Source organism: Homarus americanus, unplaced genomic scaffold, assembly GCF_018991925.1.
Source record: "Homarus americanus isolate GMGI-L3 unplaced genomic scaffold, GMGI_Hamer_2.0 scaffold42643, whole genome shotgun sequence".
Lineage (NCBI taxonomy): Eukaryota > Metazoa > Arthropoda > Malacostraca > Decapoda > Nephropidae > Homarus > Homarus americanus.
In genome coordinates, this window is record NW_024747582.1 from 607,506 (window position 1) to 620,991 (window position 13,486).

A 13,486-nucleotide genomic window follows, 5' to 3' on the forward strand; every position below is an offset into this window, starting at 1 on the left:
AAAGTGGCTGCTCTCAAGATCATATGTATTAAAAAGGTGTTTTTACTAAGACTTAATATAAATCTATAACAATGAAAAAATATATTATGGAAATTAATCATTTTGTCAAGTTGAGAACTCTTTATATAGAACCTCCTGCTGTACTGTATAAAAAAGTTAAAGTTATCTGTAATCTTAATATGATATCACTGCATTAAGCACTACAAGGTAACTGAGTGTAACAGTGCCATAATGAAATGTTCTATTAAGTATTTTGATATCTTACTTAAGGCATTATTCTATTATTAATTTAAGAATTCTCCTCATTCTTTTCTGCCAAAAAAAAAAAACATTTATATTAGTGAAAATGAGGCAATCTGGACTTGTAGAGCCCAGCAAGAGCTCGTGCAGCCAGGACTATCATCTCCCGTCTTGACACCCCCGTCAGTGTTTCTTGCCACATTGTATGATGCACCTGAAGTCAAAACACCTTTAGTTATTAATCCAAAAAACAAAATAAAATCAGCAATAATGAAAAATTAAATGTGATGAACAAAAAACACGATATGGCCATTAATGTTTATATGGGAAAAGAATCTTGATGGTAAAATGAGAATATAATTACAGTGACCCCTCCGTTAACGAACTCAATCCGTTCCAGTAGGTCGTTTGTTAACCGAAAAGTTCGTTAACCGAAACCATTGTTTCAATGGGTTTTTGGGTAATTGGTTCCAGCTCACCGAAAATTTCCTAAATTCAACAAAAATGGTAGAAAAGTTCACTTACTTTGAGGTGTGTATGTAGAAGGCTCCTGGATGATGATGATGATGATGATGATGATGATGATGATGATGATGATGATGATAATGATGATGATGATGATGGGATTTAGAATGGGGGTGGAGGAGAAGGAAAAAGAGAAGGCATTGGGGTGGAAGAGAAGTCACCCCATGGTGCCATTTCACCCATAAAATTTTAGCTCTCTTGGTGTAATTCAGGATTATTTTCTTTAAATCAACACTGCACTGCATTATATATTGTCAATATGTAAAATATATTTCAAAATGATCAATAATTTGCTTGGAAACACAGAAAAAAAGCATTTAGTTGAAGAGAGTCTCAAGCAAGATGTTACCTCCAGTGAAAACAGAGAGAGACTAACTCCTGTTTGCTGTGTTAAGAGGCTGGATGCCGCACATTAAACTAGTCACTTTACCTTCAGTTATGTTCAATAATTGTTAAAATGACTAAAAAATTGAATATTAAACTTTTAAAATTATTGAATAGTATAAACTTCTTGATATTTACTAAAATAGTAAGGAATTTAAGCCCTAGAACCGATTAATGTATTGGGAGACTGATACTAAAGCTGGTTGCCCGGTCAGTGCAAGCAAAAACATGTTGAGGTCGGTTCGTAAGAACTTCGTTAACCGAATTTTTTTTCGTTAACCGAATTGAAGATCCTTATGGAAGGCAGTTCGTTAATCGAAATTACGTTAACCGAGGTGTTCGTTAAACGAGGGGTCACTGTAATATGAAAGAAGATTAGCAATACAGGTAGTTCTGCTATAACGCGATAATTGTGTTCTTGTAAAATATCGTGTTATAGAAAATCGCGTAATAGAAATAACAGGGCTTATGGAGAAAATAGGGTTAGGTGCAGATTACTCGAAATCGAAAAAATTTAGTCGTTAGCCTAACACAAAGGATAGCACAGTCTAAATAAATGTTACATTCATATCTAATAATGAAATCATACAGTAAATGTAACACTTTACTTGATGGGGAAGAAGGGTGATTTTGAGGTTGATAAAATCGAGCTTCTCTTCAAGTGTTATATCCTTTCTTTTACGACCATCACCGGGAATTCTATCACCAGAACGCTTCTTGTTGATATTCTTCTTTACTATATTCACAGTTAATACAGTGGGGTATGCTATAACGAACGGATCCTACTACGAATATTCCTATAACGAACGGTTTTACCTATAAAATTGAGAATGCTATAACGAACGAAACTCCTACAATGATCATTATTTAAATTTTTTCTAATTTATTGTTTTTTATTACAAATATTAATGATATTCTTTATTTCAGGGGTTTAGATGCATATTTATGCACTTTTTTTAAAATTTTTACAATTTTATATTATATTTTTCAGTGTTAAGTGGTTGTATTTGGGGGCCTGGAACGGATTAATCCTATAACGAACGAATGCTATAACGAACAAGGTTCTAGAACCAATTAGATTCGTTATAGCATATCCCACTGTACCACAAAATTGGAGAAATAGTAAGCAAAAATCGCGTTATAGCAAACAAGCGTTCGCGTTATACAAATATCGTTCCTAATTCATAAATCACGTTAGAGCAAATTCGCGTTATCAAAACACGCGTTATAGCAGAACTCACTGTACAAATACGTTTCTAAACTAAGTCAACAGTAGCAAGGAAATATTAACACCACTGAGAACAAGACAGGAGAAGGAGCTTGTTTATTTTTGACTAGAGTATTTCATAATTCTACAACTCAGATAAGGGGTTTGGGTCCATAGTTTGATAGTGAAGAAAGATTTTCCAATTCCGAGGGGAGACTGGCAAGATTCTAGGAGGAGGAAGAATTCGTGGAGTGAGGCAGATAAAAAAATGTCAGATTTATTAACAGTAACACAACACTACAATGTCATTTCTTTATTCAAGAACCCTAACTAAAGTACAGGCAAACCCCGCTATTCGTAGCCTCGTGACCCTGTGTATCACCAATCAATTTATTGTTACCCATTTCCATTATTCACAATGGTTGCCCCGTTTATTTCCAAATTCTTACCAGCAAAAATTTTGAACCTCGTGCCTCAACGATAGCGTAGGACAGCATGTGTACGTATTCCTCCGCCATGCGCTCCGGCTCGCCTCAGTCTTACACGTGCTGGTGTGTGTTTTGTGTGATCTCACAATGCCTAAGTGACCAGCTACTAAAACTCCTGGCAATGTTGCCAAGAGATCACGTGTGGCAGTTACGTTGGACGTGAAATTGGATATCGTAAAAAGACTTGAACACGAAGAAGGAATGTCAGTGATTGGGCGCATGCACGGCTTGGCTCCCTCTACGGTGCAGTCTATAGTTAAAAGAGCCGACAAGATCAAGGAGATGGCCGGGTCTGCAACACCACCGACGGCCACGAAGGTGACGAGGTTCCGTGATGCCGAGATGGAGAGTATGGAGCGGATGTTGAGCACATGGATTGACGACCAGACCCAGCGCCTTAAAACACCTTGACCGCAACGCATGATTCAACAGAAGGCAAGATCGTTGTGGAAAGATATAACTAAAGACAAACCCAACGTATCTGAGTTCAGTGCCAAGCGTGGATGGTTTGATAGTTTTAGGAAATGTATATCCATCCACAACCTAACAATACAAGGAGAATCAGATAGTGCCGATCATGACGCAACAGAGAAGTTCCCACCGTTTCTCGCAACCATAATTAAGAAGGGTGGGTACAGTCCTAAGCAAGTCTTCAACTTGGAAGAGACCGGACTCTTATGGAAGAAAATGCCTTCACGGACTGACATACCTAAGGAGGAAAAGACCGCACCGGGATTCAAAGTTGCCAAGGACCGCCTCACTCTATAGATTGGTGGAAATGCTGAGGGTGACCTGAAGTTAAAGCCTCTCCTTGTGTACTGGTCTGAAACACCCCATGTTCTGAGGGGGGTGTGAAGGGAGAGCTTCCCGTCATCTGGCGTTCAAACAGTAAGGCGTGGGTGACAGGGTCTGTGTTCCACGACCACATGTTCAACTGTGTGTCCGGTCGCATTAGTCGCTATTATAAGGAAAATAATTTTGACGATAAAGCTCTGATGGTGATCGACAACGCACCAGGTCCTCCACCAGCTAAGGTTGACTGGTGTAAGAACATTAAAGTTGTGTTTTTGCCACCCAACACCACGGCTTTGCTGCAGCCCATGGACCAGGGCGTCATCTCTACATTCAAGGCGCTCTTCACTCAGTGTATCAAGAAGCAGCTGATTGAGGGGACCAACAGAGAGAAGGAAACCTACAATCCGGGAGTTTTGGAAAAAACACTACAACATCAGGAAAGCCATAAAAACATCAGTGATTCATGGGAGGCAATAACACAACAGAACATGTGGCATAAGCTGTGACCAGAGTGTGTGCACAACTCAGTTGGTTTCCCTTCAGTGCCTGCAATAAGGAAGACTATTGTGACTCTTGCAAAGAAGGCTGGATTCGATGAAGTGGATGACGCTGACATAGAAGACCTCCTCGACTCTCACAATGAAGAACTTACCAATGAAGACCTGACAGAACTGGAGAGGCTTCAGCAGGAAGAAATGCCACTTGCAGCGGGAGAAGATGCAGATGAAACTCCAACACAACTCCTCACTGTACGGAACCTAAGGAAGCCGATTTCTTCAATTGAGATGGCGATGGATATGGCATTAGAAATGGACCCTAATATTGACCGAAGTTGCACTAACATCTGCAATGTCAAGAAAGACAAACGTGCATACTATGAGGTGCTTGAGGAGAAGAGGAAGAATGCACAACAAATGACTCTTGATGCATTTATCAGGGCCAAACCTTCAACCCCCAGTGCCCCAACCACCTCCTGTACATCCAAACAGAACACAGCTTTTAGGAGCTGTTCAAGACCAGTATAAAGCAACAGCCTTCACAAGTGAATCACAGCCTTCAACAAGTGGAGAACAACAGCTTTCAGTGCAAATTGAGTGATAATGAGAGTGAGGTGGCCGACAACCCTGGCAGTGAGGTGGCTGACGACTCCAGCCTCCTCTCACCCCAGTAAACCTTCACCTTCTACCCTAATGCCAACTTCAGTAAGCAGCAACACAACACATCAGAGGTAAATTAACAGTCTACGTTTAAAACTTAGCTCACACACATAAACTCTCAAACATGAAAAGTATACTGTAATAATAAACTCAAAGTGTTTGTTATTGATGTTTATTATGCCCTTGTTTCTTTATCTATTTTATGTTCTATAAGTATTGAGTAAAACAAGTGTTAGACGGCCGTGACGATGACCGTTCACTTTATTTCTTATGGGACAAATTGCTCCGCTATTCACAATTCCGATATTCACGACGAGTTTCATGCCCGTAACCTTTGCGATAAGTGAGGCAGCCCCGTACTATAATTTAGGACATGCAATAAAGATGAACTTTAAAATCAGTATAACTAGAGTCAGGTCACTGTGGAGAATATTAATGTTATTCACAATGATATGATCAGACTTTATTCCTAATAGCTTACTGTTGATTACATATCTTTAAATATAGTAATCATTTAGGGTTCTCAAATAAAAAAATCACTGTGAATAATACAAAATTAGGAGAATATTGTAAAATTAAGCTACAATACAGGAGTCTCTAAGTGGAAGACATAACAATGGTTTATCAAAACATCTGTACCTCAAGATTTTGGCTGGCAATTTGACCGACTGTTGCTGCAAACCCTGAACTCTTGTAGGGGTAATCATCTGGTGTAGAATTCTTGGCTTGGGTTACAAAGTCTGGTGGGATGGGAGTCACCTGCAATTATTAATACAGTAAGGTCTCAAAGCACGCAACCCTGCTTGTGTGTTGTTACCACCCTGATCTGATCGTGTGCATTTTCCAGAAATGCATAAGATGGAATCCTCTGAAATTCATTCCCATGTCCAGAATGGATAGAATTTCTCCAAAATTTCTGGCAATGCTCAATAAAAAAAATAAATAAGTGAATATATAAAGTAGAATTTTGGCTATTAGAGAATTCTGAGGCTTGAAGATTGTGGCTAATGTAGAGATTATTGTAGTCAATAAGAGATATGATCCAAGAATGAAGTTTGTTATATCCACTTGAAAGACTTCCTAATGAATACCTGCAGGTAGGCATATATACCTGTGTGTAAGTCTGCAGGAGGATGTCCTCTCCTGGGTCATCTAGCAGCAATAACCCAACATCAAACCAGCTGAAACATAAATGAATCATATTAACACAGGGATAGTTAATTGATAACACCATGGCAATATGGACACTGAAATTTCACATAGTAAACAGCCATCGCAAGTTTAGGGTAAGAACAATTTAGTATGATTATACTACTGCACGTGTTCACCTCTTTTCCCACTACAGTACTTTCAACTCTTGCCTTGCTCCAAAACAAGGTAATATAACACAAGCAACATGATATGTCAATTCAATTTAAAAAAATTACAAATAATTATCTGATTTTCACATTCAACCTTGAAGTGGATTTCACCTAGAACAATGGTTCCCAAACACGAGGTCGCAAATGGGGTTGCAGGACGCATCATAAAGGGTCGCATAGAGCTCATGAGATCGCCGGAGTCCCTTGTGTCTTGCGGTGGTTGGACGCGTCAAGGACTTAATTCTTTTAAGGAGTGGCTGACAGGTGCACGCCTCCTGCCGGTAACCTCGTTAAGTCGGGACCCTAAATTATGGCCGAGGGATTAACGGGGTTACTCTCCGTAGATCAGGCTTGATCTGACAACAAATTTAGCAACAGAAGCTCCACACTCCTACCTTTGACCTGCTGTCAGCTCAGTTCACTCTCTGCTACCCACGGATGAGGACATATCATTCACCTGTCAGGTTTGTTTATTTGCACTTTACAACTTCAATATCCAGTGATGTATCTGCTCTGTTAACTGTAAACTGTGTCAATTCTTTTAGTGCCAAATATAATTAATTATTCATTTGTGTTATTTACTTATGTGTATTAGTAATTTCAGTGCTGTGAATTAAGTATATTCACACAGTACTCATCACAATTACTACTACAGATTTAATTTTTACTGTGCACACCCTGCATTGTTAAATGTGTGCATAACACACTTAGTAATTACAGTTCTGCTTTCTTATTGTATTTGGTTTATTACCATGCACAGAAAATTATTACAGTGTGCATTCTTTGAATGCACAAGAAAATTACAGATATATGATGCTGACTATTTGATTTGTTGTGCAAAGTTAATTCCTGCAATGTAAATTATGTGCATTCTGTTTGTTTTACTGACTTGGTAAACAAAAATTACCGCTCTATAATTTGGCTACTGTGCATTAGCAATTATGTATTTGTGATACTGTGTTTTATTTTTAGGTATTTGTAAAAATGACTAATATTTAATTTTTAGATATACGAAAGTGCATTTCATTTTACAGGCAATAACGGACAAGTTTTTGCAGTCGTCAGAACCATCCACCAAGCCTTCCTGGACAAGTATGGTGTAGCTGATGTAGAGGGATGTGTGTCATGTGTTCTAAGGAACTTGCTAAAGAAGCCTTAAAGCCGAATAAACTACAGAGACACTCGGAAACTCACGCCAACATTCCTGTACTGTCGGAAGAGGCTCGCAGAAGAATTTTTCATCATCGTTGCAACAATTTGACTAAGTCTCGGTCTGTTCTGACCAGAGCTCTATCTCAAAAAGAAAAGATGGAAATCTTTTCAAATAAGACACCTTTCCTCATTTCTCAGCAGAAACGTCCTTTCACGGAGGGAGAGATCGTCATTAAGCCAGCTTTAAGAAACTTGTAGTGGACGTCTCCCCTACAACTGCTTACAACTGCGTAGCGGCATCACCAAGCTGCTACCGCCTTCCCCAGCAACCAACCAGATGTTACCGTATCCTAGCAACCGAGCCAAAAGACCGGCGACTTCTTGGGTTTTCCCAACATGACTCATAGCGGCTGCTGCTGGGTATATAAGCTCTGTCTCTCCATTGAGATTCATTCTGACCATTCTTCTTGAACAAGCAACACCTCCTCCTCCGCCGCTGCCTGGCTGCCTTCGCTTCTCCTCGCCTGCCTGGCGGTCCTCGCTCCCGCCAGCGAGCATGGCGACCCACCAGCTGTCCTTCTCTGAGCTTCCTCACCAACCAACTCTCATTCTGCCCATCTTCCTGAACAAGCAACACCTCCTCCAGCAAGCTCCACGCTGTTAACATTCATTCAATCAGGAGGCCAGCAACAGGCAACATCTTCTCTAATGAAGCTCCTCCTGCACATCTACCTCCTTCAACAAGCTACTCACCGAACGTCTCTATTGAGCAGCCCCTCACCACACGGCACCTCCAGCACCAGACTGTCTATCATATAACTTATATTATACAAGAAAACCACATTAGAGTTTCCTTCCATCCTGAGTGCTAGACAACATTAATATCTCGATACCCCTACAATGGTGACTCCCGGAGATTAGCACTCACACAGGATGGAGGAGACACTGATCACGCTCCCAGTCTTCAAGCAGACACCGGCTCCTCTTCCTGCCCCAAGCACCACATCCTACTACCCCAGCACACCCGTCCTGCCTCAGACGCTGACCCAGGCCCACACACCCCAGCAGGCGCATCTGACGACTCAGTACTTGCCGTGAGGGAAGCACACAACATCCATCGCCTCCACACCCCCTCTTTTCTCCCTCAGGTACTCCCTGCTAATGTCCTGCACCCTGCTGCTGTCGTGGACTCAGCTGCTGTCACGAGCCCTAATCCGCTTCTGCTGACGCAGCCCCTGCTCCTGACCCAGGCCCACACACACCCCAGCAGGCACATCTGACGACCCTGTACCTGTCGTGAGGGGAGCACAACATTCATCGCCTCCACACACCCTTTTTCTCCCTTCTCCCACAGATAGTGTGTATCTAGACAGTTGTATTTCAGCGATCGGCTCATCACGCCATCGCCGTTGTCTCACATGAGGCATGCACCGCCCGGTCTGCCTCACATGTGCTAAGCAACTCTACCGACAACAAGTCTCCTACACCGCCTGGAGGGAAGGGGGAGTATTGTAGTGGACGTCTCCCCTACAACTGCCTACAACTGCGTAGCCACAGCCACCAGCTGCTACCGTCTTCCCTAGCAACCAAGCGTATCCGCATTCCAATGCCGCCGTATCCTAGCAACCGAGCCAAAAGACCGGCGACTTCTCGGGTTTTCCCAACATGACTCATAGCGGCTGCTGGGTATATAAGCTGTCTCTCCATTGAGATTCATTCTGACCATTCTTCTTGAACAAGCAACACCTCCTCCTCCGCCGCTGCCTGGCTCCCTTCGCTTCTCCTCGCCTGCCTGGCAGTCCTCGCTCCTGCCAGCGAGCATGGCGACCCACCAGCTGTCCTTCTCTGAGCTTCCTCACCAACCAACTCTCATTCTGCCCATCTTCCTGAACAAGCAACACCTCCTCCAGCAAGCTCCACGCTGTTAACATTCATTCAATCAGGAGGCCAGCAACAGGCAACATCTTCTCTAATGAAGCTCCTGCACATCTACCTCCTTCAACAAGCTACTCACCGAACGTCTCTATTGAGCAGCCCCTCACCACACGGCACCTCCAGCACCAGACTGTCTATCATATAACTTATATCATACAAGAAAACCACATTAGAGTTTCCTTCCATCCTGAGTGCTAGACAACATTAATATCTCGATACCCCTACAAACTCCTGTGATATTTTTGAGGGTGAACTATTTTCCAAGAAGATAACTGAAGCTGCTGAAGATTGTACTTTGAGTAATAACACAATAACAAGACACATCCAGTGCAGACCTGAAGGAGCAAATGTTGGAAGGCTTCAGAAATTCCCCTCAGACAGCACGGCAGTGGACGAGTCAACGGATATTACATCACAGCCGCAGCTTCTGATCTTTGGAAGGTTTCATAAGGAGTCCTCAGTAGTTGAGGAACTGCTTGATTGCATTGCACTCCACCATGAGGGGAAAGGATACAGTGGTCCCTCAGTTAACGAGCACAATTCGTTCCAGAAGGTTGCTCGTTAACCGAAAAACTCATTAACCGAAACCATTGTTTCAATGGGTTTTTGGGTAATTGGTTCCAGCTCACCGAAAATTGCCTAAAGTCAACAAAAAAGGGAGAAAAGTACACTTACTTTGAGATGTGTATGTAGAAGGCTCCTGGATGATGATGATGATGATGGCAATTAGAATAGGGGTGGAGGAGAAGGGAGAAGAGAAGGCATTGGGGGTGGAAGAGAAGTCACCCCATGGTGCCATTTCACCCATAAAATTTTAGTTCTCTTGGTGTAATTCAAGAATATTTTCTTTAAATCAACACTGCACTGCATATTATATTGTCAATACAGTGACCCCTCGTTTAACGAACACCTCGGTTAACGTAATTTCGATTAACGAACTGCCTTCCATAAGGATCTTCAATTCGGTTAACGAAAAAAATTTGGTTAACGAAGTTCTTACCGACTTCAACATGTTTTCACTTGCACTGACCAGGCAACCAGCTTTAGTATCAGTCAGCCAATACATTAATCGGTTCTAGGGCTTAAATTCCTTACTATTCTAGTAAATATCAAGAAGTTTATACTATTCAATAATTTTAAAAGTATAATATTCAATTTTTTAGTCATTTTAACAATTATTGAACATAATTGAAGGTAAAATGACTAGTTTAATGCGCGGCATCCAGCCTCTTAACACAGCAAACAGGAGTTAGTCTCTCTCTGTTTTCACTGGAGGTAACATCTTGCTTGAGACTCTCTTCAACTAAACGCTTTTTTCTGTGTTTCCAAGCAAATTATTGGTCATTTTGAAATATATTTTACATATTGACAATATATAATGCAGTGCAGTGTTGATTTAAAGAAAATAATCTTGAATTACACCAGAGAGCTAAAATTTTATGGGTGAAATGGCGCCATGGGGTGACTTCTCTTCCACCCCCAATGCCTTCTCTTCTCCCTTCTCCTCCACCCCCATTCTAAATCCCATCATCATCCAGGAGCCTTCTACATACACACCTCAAAGTAAGTGAACTTTTCTACCATTTTTGTTGAATTTAGGAAATTTTCGGTGAGCTGGAACCAATTACCCAAAAACCCATTGAAACAATGGTTTCGGTTAATGAACTTTTCGGTTAACGAACTTTTCGGTTAACGAACGACCTTCTGGAACGGATTGAGTTCGTTAACGGAGGGGTCACTGTACTGTACATTACGTTTCAACAAAACTACCATTTATTTCTGAGAACATAGAAATGTAATATTTTTGCAGAAATGATGTACGTATTACAGTGGAAAGTGGGATAAAATTGTGACACAAGCAATGACTCTCTCTCTTTCTTTCGTTCAAAAGATGTTGCCGTAATCGCTTTTCGAATGGTTTTCAGTTGTGGGATTATAAGGCTAATGATAGGATAGAATATTATTGTAATACAGTAAGAGTACAGTACAACAGTTTTTTAACTGAAAACCATTCGAATAGCGATTACGGTAAAATCTTTTAAACAACGAAAGAAAGCAAAAGTCATTGTTTTCATAATTTTATCCCACTTTCCACTGTACAGTAATATGTACGTCATTTCAGCCAAAATATTACATTGCCATATTTATTTCTGAGAATATATTCATTCAGTCACAGTTGAGGTAAAATATACGTGTGATGTAATATTTTAATGAAAATACGGTATCGTAGTTTTCTTTTGTATCAAATTTAATTAACAAAGATTGATGTTTCAAATGTAATGAACAAAAATGTATGTACAGTATCTATAAATAAACTTTAACAAATGAATACTTTGTTTTACATCGTCCTGTGTATACCATACCATGGATTTGGCTACTTTGGGCTAGCTATGATGACGCAAGAGACTGCCCTGGCGACTGTACCGACACTCAGAGCTGGTGGTGCGTTGGTGCGTTGTTTCCATTGTTTACTGGTAGTTACTGGTAAATATTTTTCAACCTAACGAAACTATTACCCGTTTAGAGGTCGACCTCCAATTTTTTGCCAAATAATTTGGTCTTAAAAACTCGAACTACACACAGGTATATACGGTAAATAAGGACATGGGGGGCCAGGGTTTTTTGCAGCAAAAGTACACGGATTTTTAACATTCATGGGTATCTGTTACCTAACCCCCGCGTATGTTTTAAGGGCAGACTGTATATATATACAGTCAACCCTCGCTTTACGCGGTCCCACATTACACGTTTCCACGTTTACGCGGTACCCTGCCGAAACCGGAATGCTCACTTTCCGCGGTGCATGTACCCCTTTACGCGGAGAGCGGCGAGAGCAGGGTGCGCACAAGGTCACCCAGTCATCAAAACATTACCGAGTTCTTCACCCGCCACCCATCACAGCCGGCCCAAGTCAGTGATAGTGATAATGATAGTGAGGATATGGACTTATATGGACTTTGAGGGGTTTGACAAAGAGGCCCTGCAAGCCTCTGTGGTGGATAGTGATACAATTGATACAAGTGATACAGGTGAGGGCCAATAATCTGCCCTCTGCCTCGGAACCAACCCCCCATCCCAGTGTGCCCAGCCATCTTTTCTACTAATGTAAGTGTTAAAAAAACCTAATATTATTGATATTTCTCTTAATTATTAATTGTGTGTGCATACCATCATAAAATTAAGAAGTTATTTTTACTACAACGTAGGTATTGTGTCTGAAAAAGTGGAGTTTGGGGGTCGGCCCGGTCTCTATTTCAATTAATCCCATATGTTATGTTGTTCACTTTACGCGGGCCGCCGGGGTTGAATTAACCGCGTAAAGTGAGGGTTCACTGTGTGTGTGTGTGTGTGTGTATATATATATATATATATATATATATATATATATATATATATATATATATATATATATATAAACTGTATATACACCACCCACAGGCCATGGCAGTGGCTTAGGGGTCACACTGGATAGATGACAGCTCTAGATGGGGTCACAGTGGTAAAAGGTTGGGAACCCCTGGCCTAGAGAGAGAGATGGTACTGTACTGTAAGAATAACTAAAGTCTAACACGACATCCTCTCCAACCTGTAACTAAAGCAACACCATTAAATCTACCATTACAGTATCCTACATCTACCCTTGCCACACAAATATACACTGGTACTATAGTAATGTGATCTCAAATAACCTACCAATCAGGTGTAAGTTCAACTATGAAGTTCTCAACAGACACAACGGGCTGCTGTGGGTGTACACGTCCTGACGTCCTAAGGGAGTTGATCCGTTCCTCGGCGGAGTGCAGCGCCGCCTCAAACCCGACTGGTTGAGCAGCCACACTCTCTGCCTGAGCTGCCATGCCACTGTAAGAATATAATTAATCCTACATTTCATTGCTACATGCTAACTGTAACTACTGCTAGTACAGTACTTCACTTTTGGGATGAACATAAACAATCTTTTAGTCTTGTAACTGGAGATTACCTGTACCACTTATTAGATATTCCTCCCATATAATAATAAAACATTTGAAGTCAGTGCAGTATATGTTTATCAAACCATCACAAACAGCAGTGTAATATTTAAGAAATCTAACATATCTATACCAGTAGAGTATAAATGTTTACTGACCTTACAGTTGCCTTGCCAAACATAAACTGGAAGGCTTCCCTGACACCACCAACTTTGATTTCCTTGTCTGACGCTACAAGGATATCCATATCTCCTCCAGAATCTGTAAATTA

General features: G+C 41.1%; 1 protein-coding gene across 2 annotated transcripts in view; it reads right to left on the minus strand.

The window, feature by feature from the left end:
- Positions 1–317: 317 nt before the first annotated feature.
- The window catches only part of LOC121879664 (protein PRRC1-like), a 33,114-nt gene continuing 19,945 nt past the window's right edge, over positions 318–13,486 (minus strand). For both annotated transcript variants that reach the window (XM_042386354.1, XM_042386353.1), the window contains exons 5-9: positions 13,374–13,476; positions 12,938–13,105; positions 5,908–5,977; positions 5,436–5,555; positions 318–454 (exon numbers count right to left, since the gene is read on the minus strand). In XM_042386354.1, coding sequence (XP_042242288.1) covers positions 338–454; positions 5,436–5,555; positions 5,908–5,977; positions 12,938–13,105; positions 13,374–13,476 — 578 coding nt within the window. In that variant the 3' untranslated portion in view covers positions 318–337. The remainder of the gene's footprint in view (positions 455–5,435; positions 5,556–5,907; positions 5,978–12,937; positions 13,106–13,373; positions 13,477–13,486) is intronic.